Here is a 22366-nt window from a genome sequence, read left to right on the forward strand (position 1 = left end):
CTCAAGCGATCGAAGACCAAATGCATTTAGAAAATACTAGTTTATTGTAAACAAGTCCCAGATAAATGGAAAATTCTTATTTACATAAATAAATGTAATTAAATCAGCAATAAAATTATGTTAGATAGTGATATTTAAACTTGAACATGTTCTTAACACGAGCTTGTATCCTCTATTAATTAACGTATGAGAGTAATTTTGCAAGCAATCTTTAAAAGATAATTCCTTAATCCACATCTAAAATTTTCGGTGCGTACAACAGGTTTCTTCCATTCAGTGAGTGTGCTACTAAATATCAGCTGTAATTTTAAGTTTATAAAGCTTAAACGTTTTATGTTGTACCTTTGGAATCTTTTTTAAATTCGTTTTTATTTAAGCTTTTAAAATGTTTACAGGTCCAAGTATTCCTCAACTTTCGATACAAATTTCATTATAAAAACATGAAACCTTTGTGTTGCGTATGCTTTATCCTGGATGGTTAACGAGAGAAAAAATTAAAACACCTGGCAGAAGCATAATGCTTGTTTATTCATATAATCCGTTGTAAACAAATAACTTATAAGTTGCGGGTTTCATAATCCAGCTTCTTATTTTTATCAAAAATCCGAAAATTGTTGATTATTTCAGGAGTCCCAGTTGAATCTCAAGCGATCGAAGACCAAATGCATTTAGAAAATACTAGTTTATTGTAAACAAGTCCCAGATAAATAAAAAAATTCTTATTTACATAAATAAATGTAATTAAATCAGCAATAAAATTATGTTAGATAGTGATATTTAAAGTTGAACATGTTCTTAACACGAGCTTGTATCCTCTATTAATTAACGTATGAGAGTAATTTTGCAAGCAATCTTTAAAAGATAATTCCTTAATCCACATCTAAAATTTTCGGTGCGTACAACAGGTTTCTTCCATTCAGTGAGTGTGCTACTAAATATCAGCTGTAATTTTAAGTTTATAAAGCTTAAACGTTTTATGTTGTACCTTTGGAATCTTTTTTAAATTCGTTTTTATTTAAGCTTTCAAAATGTTTACAGGTCCAAGTATTCCTCAACTTTCGATACAAATTTCATTATAAAAACATGAAACCTTTGTGTTGCGTATGCTTTATCCTGGATGGTTAACGAGAGAAAAAATTAAAACACCTGGCAGAAGCATAATGCTTGTTTATTCATATAATCCGTTGTAAACAAATAACTTATAAGTTGCGGGTTTCATAATCCAGCTTCTTATTTTTATCAAAAATCCGAAATTTATTGATTATTTCAGGAGTCCCAGTTGAATCTCAAGCGATCGAAGACCAAATGCATTTAGAAAATACTAGTTTATTGTAAACAAGTCTCAGGTTAGGATTTCTTATTTTTTGGCTTCTGTTGTGCACTGTATTTAAATGGTGTGCTTATTTTTTAAGCACTATCTAAACCAGATGTAAATAAAAATGTTTTCCTTTTTCAACTTGTAGTCTTTATGACCTGGTCCAAATCCATATTTAACATATTTCTGAAATTTTAAGAAAATACTTCAGTGGCAAAACAGTTTGTAAATGGAAAATTCTTATTTATATAAATAAATGCATTAAGATCCGCATAAAAATTATGTAAGATAGTGATATTTAAAGTTGAACATGTTTTTAACACGAGCTTGTATCCTATATTAATTACCGTATGAAAGTAATTTTGCAAGCAATCTTTTAAAGATAATTCCTTAATCCACATCTAAAATTTTCGGTGCGTACAACAGGTTTCTTCCTTTCAGTGTGTGTACTACTATATATCAGCTAAAATCAGCTGTAATTTTAAGTTTATAAATCATAAACGTTTTATGTTGTACCTCTTGGAATCTTTTTTCAAATTCGTTTTTATTTAAGCTTTTAAAATACTTACAGGTCCAAGTATTCCTTAACTTTCGATACGAATTTCATTATAAAAACATGAAAACTTTTGTGTTGTGTATTTGATTATTGAATAAATTTAATATAAAGATGTTTTTAATAATTTATAAAATCTTTTATAATTTTAGTCATCGTTGATAAGGCTTATTTTTTTCATGTTGTACTTTTTTAAACATGTTTATCAATTATTGTTGATAATACTTTTTAGATTCAGAATGTTTAAAAACTTAATGTTAACATAAGTGACCAATTTTCGGAAACCAAAAAAGTTAAAAAATAACACTTTAAAAAGTTGGATTCAAATATATACAAAAATAGTTAATATATGGAAAATATATTTTTTCTAAATTTTTACATGGTAATGTAACAAATTGGTCAGCCCTTAATCAACTTCAAAAGAATTATACGTTAAGAAAAATGTAAATTCTTTTAAATATTTGAAGACTCAAACAGATTGTAGATAATGGAAACTTAAAATTAATTTTAACTAAACATAACATGTAATGTGTAAAATGTTTTATAAAATGCAATAGTTGCCTGTGGTCCAATTGTTGCCACAAAAACCATGTATAAAGTCACTGTGAAACTACGTAAAACGCATCTTAATGCGTAATAAAAACAGTTGCGGTCGGAATAATAGCACTATGATTCCAATACAAGTAGACAAAAAGTAGATATTAAACAAGAAAAACGTTTGGGTTTTGCAGTTTAAATCTACTTTTCGCTTACTATGAGTAAAGAAAACAGACTAAACCTTTTATATTGGGTCAATTTTGCTAGTATTAAAGCCGCATTTGTTTGTCATTGTTAAAATTGGCTTTCTTCAGGCGTTGTGGTTTTCGGCGTTCTTAATTCGCTTTCGCCATTCGTTTTTTCGTGGGATATGCTTGTAATAACCGATTTTATTACTACGGAACTAGTGCTCGTTTCGGTCGTATTGCTGTTATATAATAAGGTAGTTAGTAGAATTGAGTATTTATATTTTCATTATAAAAACGAACCTTTTCAATGCCAGGTCACCTAAATTGGAAATATTAATATCCGGAATTTCGTCCATGTTAACTGTAGTAGTGGCTTTGTTTGTTTGCGTGCTAAGCACCGATAGGCGACCTACGTTCATGTCAAAATAGTTAGTAATATGTTAAACTTAAAAAAAATGTTTAACCGGGTTTATAAAAATGCAATGTATCTGCTTTTTATTGTCGTTTGGGGCGCATATCTAAAATCAAAAACAAAATAATTTGAATGCAAATAAAAAGTGGAGTGATGGGCAACTTTGCACAACGAAACAACGGACATATAACAGACAATCAAGCGGAAGCAAATACAATTAATATAATATGGCGGCGTTTACTCACCAACAGTCTCCTCTGTAGTCGTAGAACACAACGTGGTTGTCGTAAGATTTAAATGGTCACGGACGGAGTCAACGGTGATATCACCAATTGAACTGCTGATAGTATCGTTGCCGCGGTTGGGTGAGTTGCTATTGCTGATTCCATTTGTTAAATTAAGACTACTTCTTTCAACATTGCCCTCAACAAGTTTTGCGCGAATAGAAGCGGTTGGTGGTTCCGTAACTTCCAGTGAATTGGAAACTTCAGCGTTTTCGTCCGTTTCCTTATTGCTCTTTTCTTCATTTTCTTCCAGTGCGGATTCTTCGGTTTCCAAAGGTTCTACTTCAACTATGCCTGTGGGTTGAACTACTTTGGACGTGGCTAAGGCAATGCGCTGCAATTCCGAAGAGGACATCATATACAGAGCTTCGCCAGAGTTTGTAAAACCTAGCGACGAAATACCACTGTAAGAATAAAATGAGGTTTTAGTTTCATATTTGTTAAAATATTTACAGTATTTGGTGCTTACTTTATATCTTCCCGTCGGACAGCAGCGGCATTCAGCTGTCTTTTTAACTCAGGGACTGATAAGACCATTATATCGCCCATGTTGGTTAAGCAAATCAATGCAATTTCGTGATATTCATCTCCACGACCAGCAGCTGGGTTTGCACTAATATTTGCAGACCCATCTCCATCGACATGAGAACGCGTTGATTTAGTCGGGCTACCACCGTGCAGGCTTTGTAGTAACTCTGGCGGTATGCGACAACGGAACGATCCAAAGTGGATTCGACGAATTCGAGCACCTTCGTGAGCGGTAAGCTTATATTTATTTATTGGCTTTAATTGCGGAAGTGAAAACACTTTGAACTGTTCCTCAGATGCGATTAGAAGTCGATGCGGTGGACTGCCGTTTTCTCCGTCGTTTAACTGATCGACAGGGCTACCCGCCTGGTCAAATATTGAAATACCAACCACAGGAGCACGATGTTTTAATTGAATTTCTTTAGCAAGTTGGGCGGAAATGCGACGAGGAGTCTGTGGAGGAGCGTTGCCACTTGCCGATGGTACAGATGTTGCAGCGGTTTGTGCCGGGGGCAAATGCAAAAGGAAAACCGACACGGTACTAGCATTTGTTGCAGACCATAAAGTTGGCGATGTTATGTTGACTGAAAATTTAGAAAATAATATTTTTAGAAGAATTTATTACAAAGTTAAAACAAAAAATAAAAAAATAGAAAGAAAATTATTACACCCGTTACTCGTGGAGTAAAAGTGTATAATTGTAATCGTTAACAGTCCGACCCTATAAAGTATTTATATGCTTTATCAGGATCAATAGACAAGTCGACCTAACCATGGCCGTCTGTATGAACGTTGAGATCTCTGAAACTATAAAAGCTAGAGATTTGGAATTTTGCATACAGATTCTTGTATTTCCTACGCAGCTCAAGTTTATTTTAAAACGGAGCTTCGCCCACTCCACAAATGAAAGTTTGTACTGTCCCTCATAAGTGCTTAGGTCGTATCTATCCATAGACTCAAACATTTTCAAAATCGAGCTATTATTTTAAAAGTTATTGGCAATTCATAATTTGTTTATGTTAAAAAAATGGTAAAAAAGATTTAGAGTTGCACACAAAACTTATAGTTGATTAATATTTTCGCTGGCCTAAGGCGTTTTTGAAACTATAACGCGAGTGTAGCTTTGATAAAGGTGAGGGTGTTTTTTGAACTGCCAAAGCAGACGAACCTTAGAACATAAAACAAGCTCTCTTAAAATTTTATAAAATAAAACAATTGCCTTTAAAAATTAAGATACAAATCTTTTAGTGACTTTACGATTTAGCTGACATACATCCAAAGTATTATTTGAACGTTCATTTGTCATTAGCCTCTTTATATGCATTTTATTTGTAATCTCTAAAATGTTTGATAACGAAACACAAAGTGAGCTTACCGTTGGTAACATAAGTTTTGGCAAATAGTAAACATCGCACCATTGATCCCAGGCCGTCGTCAGCACATCGTGCCTCTATTTGTCTCTCAACTGGCCGTGCCTCCAGCTGCAAGGGTATCATTTTAAGTGAGTTTATATATAGAAACCAAGACAATCAATGTTTTATAAGTATGGTACTCTACTCACCGTTGTGGGCACCTGATTGCTGGGATTGTTCCGCGTCGAGCGACCCTTGCGAAGCTTTCTAAATGACTCTCGTAATGATTTTTTAAATGACTTTCGTCGTGACAGCTGCTCACCAGCTCCAGTGAGGTCATTTGGATTAAGTGTGCAGCGATGAAATACTGGAACAAAGTTTCTAAAGTCGAACAATACTAATCCGTGAGCAGTTCCACCGGATACAAGACCCCAATTTGCTTCAAGTGCCATGCATGTAATGCTGGCTGGAGGCAAAACCTGCAGCACTCCCGTTATATTTACGCCATTTACAGTTATTGGACTGGCATCACTTTCCAATAATTTTGCCCGCACGTTTAACTGATCGTGACCTTTCCACACAAACCCATCGCGGTCGCTGACCAAATTCATTGAGCAGTATTTTAAAGGAACCTTTTCGGGGGCGTCATTGAAGTCAGCTATAACAATTTGGCCAGCTGTGCCTCCAACAATCAGCTGTCCAGTCTTTGGACAGAGTGCTATTTTCTTCACTGCCAATCGAGGATCATCGGAGTAAGGATCAAAAAGACCTGCCTTTCGAAATGGGGGTTCTCCTTCATCAAGTTGTTCTGCACTGATATCTGCGGCTGCATCATCCCGGAAGTCATGTTCACTCCCAAAAACACTGCCCGTTTTAAAGTTATAAATTGGTTTAAGCAACACTCCAGTACAATCCCAAAATTTAACAGAACCATCTTCGTGCCCAGTTAACAGAATTTCATACAACTTCGTCGTGTCCTCTTCATCAGATTCTCCCGAGTCATCCGGAAGCGCACCGCCAGTGATAGGCCAGTCAATATTGCTGTAGTCAATGTCCTGTTCATCTCCCGCTCGTAAAATATTTTCATACACAGACTGTTTCACTTGAGAGGCAAGGTAATTGCAGGTAACAGCTGATGCATGGACCGAGTGCAGATAGGGAGCTTTAATTGCAGAAATATTGGGGTCATTAAGATCGTATGCGCAGAGTTCCTCTTCAAGTAGAACAATTAGCACTTCAGCGACATCACTGTTATCTTTGTAAGTAACAAAAAAGTCAATGACTTTAGACGTAAAGTCAAGACAAACTTTCTTTCCATTGTTAACGTGTACGGAAACGCAATTATGATCACCATATGCTGAACGTGGCATGCCTCCGGAAAAAACAATCACGTCGTTGTTTCTAAAAAAAAATACAAAATTAGCTTCATATTTGATCACTTTGTTTTTACTTATGTTTACCCATGTTTGCCTTTGTATAGACGATTTATGCTCTTGCAAGGATCAGGACCGTAAGGAACGTAGTTAACATTGCTTGGCGGCTCGGCGTTATCTATGCTCCAAGTGGCGTAAGAACCATCAGCGTGATACCAGCTAAATTCAGATCCTCCAAAATTCACTGAGAGACCAACGCTTTGTCCATGACCAGGGGCTATGTATGCTCGTTCTACGGAGGACGTTTCAAAATCCCACAAAACACATAGGCCACGGTTGTACGCTATGAGAAGCTTGTTAAGGGCGTTTGGAAGCTGGCGAATAGACTCAATTGCACCGGGGTTTAGCTTGTAAGCTGGTGGTACCTGCTCTAGGACCACGTCATGGTAAATTACTGGTTCTTTTATTGTGAATGAATGTAAGTCAAGTTGATAGATGTTGCCACCTTCAGTACCAATCCATAACAAATCTTTACTTAAAGAACAGCATAACGATGATACTTTCTTCAGTTTTCCGTCAAAGTGAAGTGTTTTAATTGGAAGCAATGTCGTTTCAAAAGGCTCCCACAGTATTAATTGATTGGCCGCCGTTAGCGAAAGTATGCGGCCAGTTCCATAAACCCATTCAAGTAATTGAACATTGAGCTCTGATGCAGAGTTGTTTACCAACGTATGCTGTCCATACAATTCAACTCCGGGTTGACCAAAAATCTTTATGGCACCTGTTTGCGTTCCAATCGCCATGAGTTTTGAGACAGGGTCATATGCAAGGGCCGAAGGCTTATGAGGGAAGCCATGCTGAGCGGTCTAAAAGAAAAATATGGTATTAGAGAACTTTAAGAACAAACGGTGATTTTTATAAAATGCTAGAATAACATAGTGATCTAAAAGAAATAATCGTTTGCAAATAACGACCACCATAATTCTTTTTTGGACGAAGCTTTCGCTTTTTACTACCAACCATGATAATTGTTAACCTAAATACTTTTTTCTGCCTTCTTATTACTTAACAGGAACGGACCTAACTTTGGCAGACCAAAGTTCCAATATCCATGCAGATTTTTTGAAAATCCCGTTAGCTCTCTGTGCAAATAATTGGCTTATAATCCTGTGGTCAGTAAGACAGATACATAAATGTCAGCTTTAGGATATAGTCAACTGACTTAAAATTAAGGAACATGGTTCTAATATTGGGACTATATTTTACATTTAGAGGATTAACATAGGACGGCGTAACTGTGTGTATCCAACCACACCCCACTACTTATTTTTTTTTGTCCGTCAATTGAGCTATAAATTTCAGTATGTGTCACTGCATTGCAGTGTACACAACAGAGTTTATATAACCTTGCAGAGGGTATTATAATTTCAGTCAGAAGTTTGCAACGTAGTTAAGGAGACATTTCTAACTTTATAAATCATATATATTCTTAATCAGATCCACTAATAGAGTCAATCTACACATATCCGTTTTTCATTTAGAAAAAAATTATAGCCAAACAACATCGGTTTAGTTCTTTAAGCCACAAGGTGGGCTGCCTTAACAACGGTCGAATAATTCAGCTGAATATTATGAAAGCTTGGATGTTTTTAAAATATTTAAGACTATTTCTACTCCTACATAATTTTTCACTTGCACAAACCTGCAGCTGAGAGTCTTCGTACGTCGTCAGAATCCTTAAGCGATCATGCTTTATCAGTTTTAGCTTGAGGGTACTGGTTTCGCATATTCAGAAGCGTCGATTTCGACGCAGAAGACAAGGAAAAGCCTGGTCCCCCAAAAAATTTAAGAGGTGTGTACGATTGAAAAATAGGCATCTTGAATGATCAATAATATTTTGAGTAATGAGGCTAAAGGAGCTTAAATTAAAATTTTAGATGGCTGTGAATTTTAAGTCCAGTTACAGGTGCATGATTATTTATTTTTTACCTTATAGAGTGTTTGTAATCTTATCAGTATTTACTTTCCTATCCACTTAAACAATCAACATATTTTGTTCCTTATGATATAGAGTTTTTCCTGAAGCCAAACCATTTACCCAGCCCATTAAACAAATAAAGTTAATCTTATCAACTACATTCCCTTCGTTGTACTGGGTGGCAACTATCTTTGGCCTGATTACATTGTGTGCTTGAGCTTGATGATACATACTTATGTGCAATGTACATAGATGTGAAGCTACAAAAGTGTTGATGACTAATTTAAAAATTACGAAAACAACAGGCCAAAAACTCAAAATTATTAAGAAAATGTTATTAAAATTCGTACCCTTTGTACCTATTAATGTAACCACAAGTGTATATGACAGCAAAAGTATAGTCGTCCGATTTTAAATAAAAACATTATATTAGAATTATACGATATTAACTTAATTGGTAATAATAATGATTTACACCATATATTAATAGCCTTCGCTCTTTTAGATTGTGGCCTACTTTGATAATTCACGCGGATTTCATATCTTTTTTAATTGCATAATTTATTATACAACTTTTTAAAATGTTATCTTTCTGGGCATATTTTACTTTATATACATTATGGCGGAAATGCTTCTTTTAGTGCATTACAAACTTCTGGCTAAATTAAAGCAAGGGCATAATAAGCAGTATGATGGCATAGAAACTTTTTCGATATGAAGTGATGAAATAGACAGTGGGCTTGCCTTGTGTGACCATTTAAAACATATTTATGAAAGTAGCCCTACTTGCTTAACATATTTCTTTAGATACTTTGTCAATTTAAACTTTTCGTTAGGCGGTATAAATATATTCAACCCAACTCTGTCAGAAGTTTGCAATAAATAAATTAAAAAAAAATATAATTTCGCTGTTTTTAAATTTTTGTTTTTTAAAATTACGTTTTCGTGTCATTAAAATCCTATGGAAACTATCGGAATAGCTTATGAAATAATTATAACTTCGTTGTTTTTTATACCCTTGCAGAGGGTATTATAATTTCAGTCAGAAGTTTGCAACGCAGTGAAGGAGACATTTCCGACCCTATAAAGTATATATATTCTTGATCAGCATCACTAGCAGAGTCGATCTAGCCATGTCCGTCTGTCCGTCCGTTTCTACACAAACTAGTCTCTCAGTTTTAAAGCTATCTGCATGAAACTTTCCCAAAAGTTATCATTCTATTGCAGGTAGTATATAAGTCGGAATGAGCCGAATCGGACGACTATAGCATATAGCTCCCATAGGAACTATCGGGAAAAATAAATAAAAAAATTATAACTTTGCAGTTTTTCATTTTTTTTTAGTTCTTCGACATATAATAAAGGTTTATTAATTCAGAATTTCGGTTTAAATTTCATCAAAATCGGACGACTATATCATATAGCTCCCATAGGAACAATCGGAAAAAATGAAAAAAAAAAATACAACTTAGCTGTTTTTTAATTTTTTTCTTAGTTTTTCGACATATAGTATTGGTTAATTATTTCAGAATTACGGTTTAAATTTCATCAAAATTGGACGAATATATCATATAGCTCCCATAGGAACAATCGGAAAAAATGGACAAAAATTATAACTTAGCTGTTTTAAAATTTTTTTCTTAGTTCTTCGACATATAGTATTGGGTAATTACTTCAGAATTACGGTTTAAATTTCATTAAAATCGGACGACTATGTCACATAGCTCCCATAGAAATAATAAAAATATATAAAATAACTATCAAATATTTGAGCTGCAAATCATCATAGCTTCAATGTTTTTCAACATATACGCAATTAAATCATAATTTTAATGTTTTCAGAAGTATTTAATTCTTGCAATAGCTGCAAGGGTATATGAACTTCGGCTTGCCGAAGTTTGCTTTCTTTCTTGTTTTCAGTTGACTTGACTACCTTTCGATACATAGTAATGGCTTATTAATTCAAAAATACGGTTTAAATTTATTTAAATTGGTTAACGATGTCATATGGCTGATAAAGCAAAGAATAATTTAGCAAAAAATCGTCATGGCTTTACTGTTGTTAAACATATGGTCAAACAAATTGAAATATTGGTTTTTTAAAGAATATTTAATGCTTGGAATAGCTGCAAGGCTATAGAAACTTCGGCTTGCCGAAGTTTGCTTCTCTCCTTGTTGACAGTGAATTCGCGTTCATATTTTACATATACACCTAAGATGATGTGTCCTTTTTTCTTAAAAAATAAATGTTGTAGTCAACTATTTTGCTAGTTTTTTGAGTACATTCTTTGGTTTCTTGAATAGGATTTACAATTATTTTCTTAGACTTTGGAGTTTTGGATTGTACTAAAGTTTAAGCTAAAAAATTAGAGAGAACATTTTAGCTATACAGAGTTTATCACCAATCATTTGTTTGTCACGTTATAGCTACAATTTTTAAACAAATAGTATATAAAACAAACATTTTTTAACCATTTTAAGTTTTACTAAAAAAGATTTTTATAAAAAGTAAATAAAAGTTTACCTATAATATAATCATGGGTGTATATGCATGCTACGATTCCCAAAAGATTTAATAACTTGTTTGGATGATAACAAAATTCATCAGCAAATACTGTCTGGTGTTATGTTAAGGTAGGTAAGCCATAAGTGTTATACATACCTTACGATAAGCAAAAAGGTCCTTTTGTAGGCGTTGTCTTTCCGCGCTGGGCTGCTGACCCTTTCCTCGAATAAACTTCAACATAATTTACAAACTTTTTTGTAGGGTTGGTCCGTCGAATGGATATAGGTTCAATAGTGTCCTTATTCAACTGAAACTAAAAATGATAAATAACGACCATTTAGTTTTTTAAGTTAATTCAAAAATTTCCTCGATTTCATGATAAGCTACAAATTGAGAACCTTTAACCTTCAAATAACTTGGGTTTAACATGTATGGATTTAGACCTTAGTTTGAGGGGTTGTGAATGTATTGAAAGACTGAGGTTTATCGAAAAGTTGAATTTATTTGAATCAATTTTTATACAAAACCTAATAATGGTAATTTTTTTAAAGAAACTAATTTCAGCCAAGTAAAAACCAAAGCAATGTCAGTGAAAACTCGGCCTACAAGACTTGTCAAACAAGTTATGTCGAGATATTGAATAAACGTTAGGAGAATCGTTTGTAGGCGGCTAAACCGTTATACAGCTTTGTACGTTTTTATACACGTATGTAAATTTCTAGGTAACTAAATACACTAGCTCACATACACCCTTACTGTTCACAAACATATATAGACACACAAGATCAAAGAACATTTTACATAAAAACAGAATAGATTTAAACTCCATTAAAACGTACAGTAATACCCTCTACATGATTATTGAAAAGAGAAGTACTCTCGCTCGCTACGAACTCTTGTCAATGTGCATGTATGTATGTATGTATGTATGTATTTCATGTTAAACTCGATATGCTGGGTTGCACATGAAGGTAGTTTTGCGCTAGCGTTCTAGTGTAGGCATCTGTGAGTAAGCAACTGAAAAATAAACGGCATATCAGCGATTTATGGTATAAGTCTGAGATATTTTTGACTGATAAAAAACACAAAAAATCCAGTGGACTGAAGCCAATATTTTGTTTGTGCATTTGCGCTAAGGGGTGACCTAATTTTGAACATTTACGTTCCTGATCGCAGTGATAGGCAAATATTGCAGTTTTATGCCGCTATCCGTTCATCTATACACACCTTCCCCAAAAATATGTATGTGGGTAGACGTATAAAATTAAAAAAGATATCAAGTAGCGGTACACCCGGGCGCCGACTATACCACACCCCGCACTCAGTTTAAAAACATTTTTCGGTGAACCCAATCGTTTGTCTATATTTTTAACATCGGGAGCGTAATGTAATTACTTTATTGGGTGTGAAACGCATATACCACCGGCTGTTATTATTGCACCAACTGATTTAACATTTTAATCTGCGAGTGCTGGGTATTACAAGAGACACCTACAGCAGCAAAATGACGACTAGACTGTTTGCGTGGCTGACTCACCGAGAACACGCAAAGATGCCCATTTGTATGTACACACTAAGTAGGGAGATACTAAAATTGTTTTTTTTTTTAATTATTCCGATCCACAGTGGGCGAAGATAGTTCTAACTTCAATTTTAGCCACTTACACCTATTTATTTGTCTCTTTGCGCAGTTAAGGCGGTGGCTTTCTGCTTGATTCTCTTTTTTGACACACCTACATAAATATGAATGTGTGTTGGGGACGCCCGCACTAATCACATTGGCCTTCTCTTGAAAAATTAAACAAGTATGACGAACACTGATAACAAGAGAACACGAATTTATACCGAGCATGCGAAGCTATGTACTGTGCACTTGTTTTGTTCGACAGGAACAATTTCTTCAGCAGAAAATACGACGCGCGTCATCATTTTCATTACAAACAAAGTCGGAGATCGCCGAGTGTGACCGTGGCCAATGCGTGATAAAACCACTATCGATATTTTAGTCACGTTTACGTTTTCCAACAACGGTCGGCCAGTGTGTGTAATAGTTTTCACAAATAAATAATAGACCAATTCCACTAAAACATAATTTCACATTGTCAAAAATAAAGTACAAGGTATTGATTTAAATTTTTAATGCATACCAAAAAACAAATAAGGTTTGTCGATTTTTCGAAATAAAAACATATCGGTTCGTCAGCTATGATAGCGAGCGGGAGGCAAATAACTGAAGGAAACTTTACGTCAGGGTCTTTTCTCACCCTGTCACTCAGATTGAAAACCAAAATTTCACAAAATTGCAAAGGGTTGCCAGCCGACTGAAATGAACTCTGGAAAACTTAACACAGGAAGTTAATAGACCAATCCACTGAAACATTCATATTTTCACTTTCTGTAAAAAAAAAGAGAATGTTTTGTCAGCCAGCTGATGAGAGAGAAGGAGAGGCAAATAACTGGAAGTCACTCAGATCAACAAAAATAATAAAACAAAATTGCATAGCGTTGCCAGTCGTCTGAAATAAACTCGGGATGGCCGTTTTTCACAACCTGGCGAAAATAATAAATAATGTAATCTTTAGATGTTGGAGTTGGCGGAGAAGAGTATGTTTCGGATATTATTATGGCTGGAAATTCTCAAAAAACACTCGGAAAAATGGTCTTCAGTAATGAGAATAAAACGGATTACAACATCGAATACTTAGCAATAGACCATATACATTCTGTATTACTATAGTAATGGGAAGCGTATACAAGAGCAGAATCGCCTTTCGGTCCGATTACAATTTAATATACAAGTTAAAAAACGTTTACCGAGTTGTAATGCAGCGAATTAAAAAATTCGAGTAAGCATTGATTAGCCTTTGTTATCAATTACTAAAAGTAATGTTTTTTCTTGGTACATATACAATATTAAGAATGTTTAGATATCAGTTGCAAGAAAGTATAAAGTTTTTTATGCCAAGAGCGTCAACTAAAAAAACGTTGATTTGGATTTTTCTATCTGTGCTTAGCACATGTATTTCTTATGGTAACGATGATACGGGAATTTACCGTTAATGCATATTCTTCCCCATATGAATAGCCCTTTAAACTATTACTAAATTAAAACAGCAAAATAATAATATGAATTATTTTTATTTATAGTTACTGTTATTAATATTTTGAGTTGATCTATTTTCTTATTTTTATAAATGCTTTTCTTACAGCTAATAATTTTTATCGAATATAGAGATCGTTCAGTCAAACTCCGAGTTTTACTTACTTAAAATAATCCGATACGCTAGACATGAAACGTTAAAAAGTTTTTTTAATATTCAGCTGATGGCTACGTCATGTAAGGATTTACCATTTCAGTGGAGTAATTTTGTTGTTGTATGCATTGGCCCTAAAATTAGTAATAATAATTAAATAAATGCAAATCAATATTAACAAGCAATGCTAACTTCGGCGTGCAGAAATGTATACTTGGGCAGATCGTTTCCATAAAGGTTATGCGAAACCAAAAATTTTTCAGCAAATTGTCTAATCTCCGCCCAAGAGTAAATACATATACGACTGCTTAAATTAAAATCCGCTTGCCAGATTATTAGAATAGAGACTTACTTAACAACGCCATGATTCTGAAGTGATGTAAGTGTAATAAAAGGAGTCAATCGCTCTATGAAACGTTCGTTGTTGCGCTCCAATTCCCGTTGGTAATCTTTTTGATCTGAAAGTATTAGACTGCGATTCTTTTTCAAAGCATCAGCACAACGTTTTGAAAACTCGCGAAAGCAAAGTCGAAGTTTGTTTTGGTGCTTTGTTGGGATGGTTGTTCCGTCGGACAAATTGGAAAGGAAAACACTAGCCATTTCCATAGGGCCTTGGTTGACGGTGGTTCCAATGCATCCCTGGAGCACCATTTGTAATATTTTGGGGTCAGCGGGCTCCTGATTCGTAGCAGCCGCCAACTCCAATGTTTTTTTTTGAATATCCTAATCAAAGATACTTTGTTATTCACTGCAAAGATTTTACAAATAAAACTTACTTCAATAGCCACTTCAATTGGCTCCAGTACTATTTGCTGTCGGCTTATTACCATAATTCGGGTTTTTACGTAGGGAAAGTGATTCGCAGCGGTCAAAATCGTTTTCCTTTTACATTGTTCGTGTAGCTCGCCATGTGCCCTACCATTCTTCGTGAAAGGTGTTGCATATATAAACCGTTCTAAGGTAACAAAAATAACATGTTAGAATAACTATCACATATCTACCAATTCTGTTCATACTAATGTTAAAATTCCGCTCAAAATATGTTTCCCGATGACGCATTTCATAAGTTTCAAAATAAGGCTCCACATAAGTAATTTGAATGTAAGCCTTATCGGGGTCCAAACTGTTGATGTCGACTGTATTGGAGTCCTTGATGATATGCACAGAATCCGGCCCAAAGCGTTCAGTATAAAAATTCTGTCGTGTATAAATGTTGAATGAATGTTAATTTAATTGCCAATGTTAAATTGCATACCTGAAGCCGACTGAATATTTCGGGCAATTTGGTCAAAGTCGGCTCTTTATAAATAAATTCCTGTTGGTCCAGGTCTCCGAATTTTCCGCCATAAAATCCAACCCGAAAGTATGTGCCAAAAACTCGTTTTCCCTGTGTATTAATATAATGATATGGTTTCCCTTTCGGATATTGACAGCTTTTTGTTTACCTGTAACTGTGCTATTCGATTAAATGCTTCCTGCAACTTGCCGTGCACTTTGCTTAGTTTTTGAAAGTCTCTATTGGCTTCGCAGATGGGAATCAAAATCTTATACACCTCGTTCATTGCTTCATACATGCCAGAAACTTGAAATGAACTTGAAGCTTCTTCGAGCAAAGCTTTTAATCCAGTTTCAGTAAAATGATTTCCCAAACAGATGCCATCCTCGCCGGGACTGAGCACGTCATCTGACACGGCCGACTCCAATAGTGTGTTGGGAGAAATGCGTTGAAAACTTACAGCTCCAACAGGTAAGTGTGTTTGAGACTCCAACATGCTTAGATATTCAGATACCAAAGAAGCGGCGTGTACGTAACACATAGCTGCTTCCGTATGATTCGCACGCTCACGGTGTTTCTTAGCCATGTTTTCCAACCAAGTCAACCGTAGATCAGGGTTATTTTGGTACCCTTTGGCAATACGATTCATGAGATCAAGCAACATTTCTGGGTCCTCTTGATACTCCTTCATCTTTACAGTATCTGACAGTATCATATGCAGATTGAATAGCAAATCTTGCACTTGCTCAGGAAAAGATGTATCCTGTAGGTCGGAATCTGATTCAGCATAAACTAGCACTGTTTTAAGCGCACGGCGTAGGGATTGTTCACTGAAAACAGAGCTTGTGCCAACTAGAGAGCTTAAAGACATTGTCACTTGCATCTTGACTCGGGCAAAGTTCTAAAGAATATATTCCCAATTAGTTATGTTAATTAACTTTAAAAAACAATACTTACATTTCCAATTTCAAAGTTTTGTCTCATTAACAAATAAAGTGATGCAGCTGCTTGTGATCGTATACCTGGTAATAAAGAACCACAATGCTTCAGTAATATTAAACACAAATCTGCACATATGTCCGTCTCGTCGTCGAATAATAAGTTTGGAAATTTAAAAATTAAAGCGCGCTGGGAGGCAAACAAGTTTTGCAGTGCAAGAGTAGACTGATTGCGGGATAGTGCATGAAGGAGAACTTTAAGCACAGTTCCAATGAGATTATGATAAAGGTTGACGGCAACGTGAACAATAATTTCAAGGGTGTCGAGGAGCACAAGGGAAACTTCAGTCGCCAAAGAGCCTTCAATAAAGTGACTTATTTCAACTTCGTGCTCATTCTTGCCGACACCGTCCACGTATTGTGAACGATAGGGCATTTGGTCCTTTCGCCAGCGTAATTTTTCTGTGGAGTTGCGATCTTTTCGGCGATTAATTAGATCATATCGTGCTGAGTTTGTTCCTCTAATACATTCTTCCAACTTTTCCTTTACATCAGTGGAGCCAGTTTTTCTAAAACTTTGTGTATGGGTTCGTTTAAGAGTGGGGACGTTTTTTTGTCCTGTATACTCAAACGTTTTCAGGCAAACATTTACCACTTGAAGCATTTGGTGCACTCTGTGGGGACTTAGATCCAAAAGCCAGCGATATAAAACATTGCGCTCCAAATTCTTTAACACCCAAAGAAAGCACACTAACAAATGGCGCGTGGTTTCCGAGCTTAGCGGGGATTTGTTTTTCACTTGCTCGTTTAAATAGGAGTAAGGACGGCTTCCTGATATGGCAAATGCCACTTCCGGATTTATGGTGGATGCTGTAATGGTTTGATGGGGGCCTTGATAATCCTCAAGTTGACCGATCTGCTGCAAACGGTCCTGATCAAGGCCGTGCTGATGCAACTGAGGGATGCTGTCCATTACTATAGACAGTAGCGGTATATACAATGCAGCCACCCTTGCGCGAGCTTCCGTATCGCTGTACCGAGTATCCAAGTCGTGAGACGTCATCAGGTTGCGAATGCATCGTATCGCCTTTCCGTGTAACTGGGTATTGGGCACCTCCATTACTGCAGCCAAATCGCTGAGAACAAGTCCGACCAAAAAATGTTGTTGAAGGAACTCCGGACTTAGGTCGGCGTGAAGAGCTCGTTCGAGAGATCCCTTTAAAACAAAAAAAAATCAGTAAGAATTTCTTCCAATGTTTTTAAACTTACGCATGATGTTTGACTGTTGCTTGATGTAGTGCTGGGCGTGGGGCTGCATGGCGCCGATACCATCGTGTATGAAGTCCCAAACGGTAAATTCAGCGCTACAAAGTGCTCATGACTACAAACAATTCTTAGGAAGTCTATTTTGTAGTTCATAAGATCCGGTATGGAAGCGTTTTTGGAAATCAGAACCTTGGTATACGTTTTGACCAGGCCGAAAACAAATCCACGATCCATGATGCTTAGTATGTCGAATATAAAAAAGCTTAGGCTAGCATTTAACGATTGTGCTAATTTAGGTTCGTTACTATGATAGCCTACTACTTTCGTAGTAACTAAGTGCACCAGTGTGGACAAATCATCATTGAACTGATGGGGAAATCTATGCTTTCGGGGACCATTTAAAGTATTCGAGCAATGCAAATGTTCAATCATAGATTTAACAATAAGTTCAAATAAGAACCAGGAATTTGACATAGCTAGGTCTGCAGCTTTTCCACTAGCAACGACCCAATGTAGGGCCAGTTCTTCGTGTAGCAGCCGCACTTGGACATCCCGTCCAGAAATCGATTGAAGAATATCCATTGACAGATCTAAAAAAAAAAATATATAAATATATTTTGCGCATTTTATAAATTTATTTTTACCTTTGCGATCTAGACTCCGACCACTAGTCAATACATTATCATACAAGCTGTACGATTCGGTTTGCTGCAAGTCTTCCGTTGTGCTGCGACTGCATATTAGTCGTTGCTTGCTTTGTGGGTGTGGAATTTTACATTGAAATTGCACATATGTTGATAGCAAACTTTGCCGTCCATATTGGTCATATTGGTCGTCGTTAAGTATTGACAACATAGACGACACCAAGCAAAGAACTTCGAAAACCGTAGATCCCAGAGACATTGCCTGTCCGCCAACTTTGTGGGTTATTACCAACAATTCGATAAGCTTATCTAAAACTAATGGTAAATGCCTCACCAATGGTTCACGATTTGCATGCTCGATATCCAGCAAGCATTTCTTTAACTCTGTCTCTATATTACCTTCGCCGATATGAGAAGGTATGTTTCGCGTGTCTAAGTATTCACATATTAAAAAAAAACGATCGAGGTAAGAGTCCAATGTATGAACTGCAGTTACTGCTTCCACATTAATAGCAAACACGGCTCTATGATTGTCTAGCCATTTGATTCCAGGCAGATGAACATTCGGTGGTATAAATGAGTAGTTTTCCGGTGGTGACTCTACCATAACAGGAAGATTAAATTCTCCAACCTTTAGTTTGCCATCTTCCAGTAAGGGCAACCATGTGTAGCCGATAGGAGTCTCTACGGACGGCTGTATGTCTTGGGGTTTCTTTTGGCATGATACATGGTAAATGGTAAAAAATAAATGGTGATGCTGTTTTATCGATGCAGGCAATGCTATTTTGATCTCGTCATAGAATGATGGGCACTTGTTATGATAATTGACCGCCGTAAATGCCTCAGTAGAAAATTTTGGGCAAGACGACTTGCCATAAATCGCATTCACTGCATCGCTTGGGGTTTCTCCAGCCATGAGTTGTACGCGAATGGCAATGTTACGAGCAGAGCCTGCACGCGAAGAGAAATTTAGCTCTTTTGGTGATACATATAACAAATTGCGATATGTATAGTGCGGATTGTAAATGGCCGATTGCGGAAACTCTAAGATTTCCTTAACTGGGCGAATGATTTCGGCACTTTGAGGGTTTATATCTGCCAGCTCTGGTGTTAGGGCGTTCTTGGCTTCCTCTAAGCAAGGGGATATTTCTAGTTTAATAGAGCCTGGTATGCATTTGTATTTCTTCATAACTGAGCTCGGCCGTTTTAATTCTGGTAGAATTTTGTACAAATCCTCGTCTTTCATTTTATCCGCCTCTTGTTTAAAAAAGCTTGGCACTGTTATGGTGATAGGCCGAAAGTTTTCAACAACATTTGCGAAATCATCTGGAGACCAAGATCGACGTTTCTCCTTTCGTTCTAGAGAACCACGCCGGGTAAGGGTTCCACTCATGTCGTTAGCCTTGCGCCTTAGCTGATCAAAGCTGCTAGTTGAGGACTTGCGGTCCAAACTGTTGGAGCTTGGAGCAGTGCCCAAGCTACCTGTTCCACTTCCAGAAGATTCGCGTTCCGTCCCGCTAGCATCCTTGCTTTCAAAATTATCACCATTAAAAACGTTTGTTAGGTAGATTCCAGTCCATGCAAAAGGCATTCGGTATTTGCCCAAACGCTCACAATAGTCCGCAGCGTTGGATTTTACCTTCTCCCGGTATTTATCTTTGTCTTCCTTAAGATACGGTTCGACAGAATTGTTAATATCACCCTGAAGTACCTTCTCCAGACGAATCACGAGGAACAAATCATTACTTGGGTAGGATATTTCAAATATGGCCGAGTGGCTCTGAGTACTTATGTCGGCGCACTGGACGTGGCTTGACAACATACGCTTGAGACTATCTGAATTCATGTCAAAGTAGAAGTTTTCTGACATTTTTTGTCGTTCCTTGGCGTCATAAATAGCCATCGATGCAAAAATTGGTTCCACTTCAAGCTCAAGTCGAAGCTGAAGGCATTTGACCTGAATGCGATGGCCCATGTGTTCAACAGGTAATTCTGCGAGAAGCCGGCGTTCAATGCTTTCCTCGGCTTCTGATTCCGAATACAGTGAGAATAGAGCAACTTGACGATCCTGCTGCCGGCGTGCTTCGTTGGTTTGATCAATGTTCTCCGGCGGAACGTTGTTAAGCAGGTTTGGTATCAGTGGATCATTTACTGACCGTCGAAGATCAAAGCTAGCCCAAGAACCACGAGGTGTTAAAGTGTCCGTGCAAGAGCTAACTGAAGCCAAACTTGCTATGGATTGCCTGGAACTAGGAGTGCAACTCTCGCTCTTATATGCAAATGTTTCTTCAAACGTAGAAACATCCTTGTCGATCTCGAACTCTTGCTGATACGCGGATGGGCTAATGGTTCCGCGATCGATACGCTCACGGATATAGCACGAGCTGGAGAGGTGCCGCTGTGCATATTCGACCACCTTCCATGGCCGGGTATAGCAGTTTACACATTCTTGTACGTGCTGAGGCAAGTCATTTCTGAAAAAAAGGTTTCAATTATCCCTGGTCAAATAATAGGTGAGTACATACAAATTTTCGTTCGGAGTGATGTGATCAACAGTTCGGATCTTCCGGGGAATGACTTTAACAGTTACATCTCCTTGAGGAAAATCCAGTATATGTTTTAGGGGGTCATGGTTAATTATGTTCATATGTTGGGAGAGAAATTCTTCATAGTCTAGCGGCTCTGTCGGGGAAACCTTTTGAAAAAAATAAATTTAGTTAGAATGTAGATGCAATTTTTATTACTCTTACCGTAGAAGCGCACAGTGATGAATCGATTGTCTTTGATAAATGACAAGTAGAAACATTTTTTCGTACATCCGCAGCCGACTGCCTGTGATATTGCAAATTGGTATAGACACGAATATAGGGCGTTTCTTTGTTTATAAATATAATTACCAAAGGTAGCAAACTTACTTTGAAACTTTTTGCACGAAAGAGCGCTGCGCGTTCGACATTTTGCAAATCCCGTATGTTTAAGTTTTTTAATGCCTTTGGTATGAGCTAAAAAAATATATTACTCTTTACTTGCAGCTAGCTCACACGACTTGCCATTGACATGAACTTATCGATTAATCGCGACTTTACGGAGTTGAACTTGTAGTTCATGAACGTTAACTGGTTCCGACACCCTCAACGCGGCCAGTTCAGCCTTTTTCTGGTCAAAATAATATTTATAATACATTTTTGCCACTAAATTAAACAATTATTGAATTGACGCCAGTTCTTACAAAAATTTCGGTAACAAAAACACGATTGCAAGGCAGTCGATGGTACCCACATAAATAAATAGTCTTATTTTTCGTTCTGCTTATAAGGTAATTGACTTCACTATCTTGTAGGTAAAATAAAATAAAAAGTATATGTATATATATATATATATATGAAGCACGTATAAAAAATTCAATTGTTTTCTTTTTCTTTTGACATTTGTTAGCTAAGTAACGGGTATTTAGCTAACGGGTATTAGCTAAGTAACGGGTATCTAATAGTAGGGTCCTCGTCGTACGCCTCCGTTCTTGATTATAATTAAAATCTTGTTATGGTTTGCACACATTTTCCTGGGACTTTATAATTTAGAAACGCATAAAAAACGTATCCGCATGGCGTTTTATTTGAGTTTCCATGCGTTTCCGGCCAAACGACATGTCCCTCAAATTTTCACTTTCACCCACAAGCAACAGCTGCAGTGGCTTTGCCGGGATTTTTTTAGATTTAGAACACGCCACATACACTCCGCCTTGCCTGAGTCTGCACTATGTTTTACGAGCTGCATACCAGTGTGAAAGGAAGGGGCTTGTTTGTCAGTGGGAGGCTGTGAAGTGTTTGTTGTGGGTGTCGGTAAAATTACAGAATAGCTTTTGAGTGCATCTAAGACCAAAACTGTTATATATGTCTAATTGGTTTAATCTACAGCTGATTAAAATTATACAAGAGCAGACTATGAATTTTTTGATTCAGTTG

At 36.6% G+C, this 22366-nt stretch overlaps 2 protein-coding genes across 7 annotated transcripts; both read right to left on the reverse strand.

The window, feature by feature from the left end:
* Positions 1 to 509: 509 nt before the first annotated feature.
* On the reverse strand, positions 510 to 13003 carry LOC108134979 (lethal(2) giant larvae protein). Of its 5 annotated transcripts, none has more exons than XM_017255510.2 (9): positions 12872 to 13002; positions 11183 to 11339; positions 6630 to 7408; positions 5379 to 6570; positions 5193 to 5298; positions 3759 to 4401; positions 3251 to 3693; positions 2894 to 3002; positions 510 to 2832 (listed from the first exon to the last, which is right to left on the reverse strand). In XM_017255510.2, the coding sequence occupies exons 2-9, from the start codon at positions 11264 to 11266 to the stop codon at positions 2700 to 2702; spliced, it is 3489 nt and encodes a 1162-aa protein (XP_017110999.1). In that variant the 5' UTR covers positions 11267 to 11339; positions 12872 to 13002; the 3' UTR covers positions 510 to 2699. The 5 variants fall into 5 exon arrangements, with proteins under 5 accessions (XP_017110999.1, XP_017110998.1, XP_017110995.1 ...); XM_017255509.2 differs by having other exon boundaries at positions 12764 to 13002; XM_017255506.2 differs by having other exon boundaries at positions 12692 to 13002.
* A 1145-nt stretch (positions 13004 to 14148) lies between these two features.
* LOC108134980 (dedicator of cytokinesis protein 7) lies at positions 14149 to 21478 on the reverse strand. Of its 2 annotated transcripts, XM_017255512.2 has the most exons (13): positions 21320 to 21478; positions 21155 to 21236; positions 20930 to 21099; positions 18405 to 20878; positions 17764 to 18350; positions 16514 to 17710; positions 15726 to 16457; positions 15536 to 15667; positions 15297 to 15477; positions 15057 to 15235; positions 14633 to 15003; positions 14376 to 14414; positions 14149 to 14309 (listed from the first exon to the last, which is right to left on the reverse strand). In XM_017255512.2, the coding sequence occupies exons 1-13, from the start codon at positions 21358 to 21360 to the stop codon at positions 14288 to 14290; spliced, it is 6207 nt and encodes a 2068-aa protein (XP_017111001.1). In that variant the 5' UTR covers positions 21361 to 21478; the 3' UTR covers positions 14149 to 14287. The 2 variants fall into 2 exon arrangements, with proteins under 2 accessions (XP_017111001.1, XP_017111002.1); XM_017255513.2 differs by having other exon boundaries at positions 14149 to 14414.
* Between the last annotated feature and the right edge of the window lie 888 nt (positions 21479 to 22366).

This window comes from Drosophila elegans, unplaced genomic scaffold, assembly GCF_018152505.1.
Source record: "Drosophila elegans isolate 14027-0461.03 unplaced genomic scaffold, ASM1815250v1 contig_35, whole genome shotgun sequence".
In the NCBI taxonomy this organism is placed as follows: domain Eukaryota; kingdom Metazoa; phylum Arthropoda; class Insecta; order Diptera; family Drosophilidae; genus Drosophila; species Drosophila elegans.

Bases quoted from the DNA above. Each gene is read 5' to 3' on its own strand.
- LOC108134980 (XM_017255512.2), bottom strand. From the start codon at position 21,360: ATGTCGAACGCGCAGCGCTCTTTCGTGCAAAAAGTTTCAAA. The intron at 15,478-15,535 runs GTATGCAATTTA...TATACACGACAG, and splicing joins AAATATTCAGTCGGCTTCAG to AATTTTTATACTGAACGCTT. The intron at 14,310-14,375 runs GTAAATCCTTAC...TTTCATGTCTAG, and splicing joins AAAATTACTCCACTGAAATG to CGTATCGGATTATTTTAAGT.
- LOC108134979 (XM_017255510.2), bottom strand. From the start codon at position 11,266: ATGTTGAAGTTTATTCGAGGAAAGGGTCAGCAGCCCAGCGCGGAAAGA. The intron at 3,694-3,758 runs GTAAGCACCAAA...TTATTCTTACAG, and splicing joins GTCCGACGGGAAGATATAAA to TGGTATTTCGTCGCTAGGTT. The intron at 2,833-2,893 runs GTTCGTTTTTAT...ATTATATAACAG, and splicing joins GGTGACCTGGCATTGAAAAG to CAATACGACCGAAACGAGCA.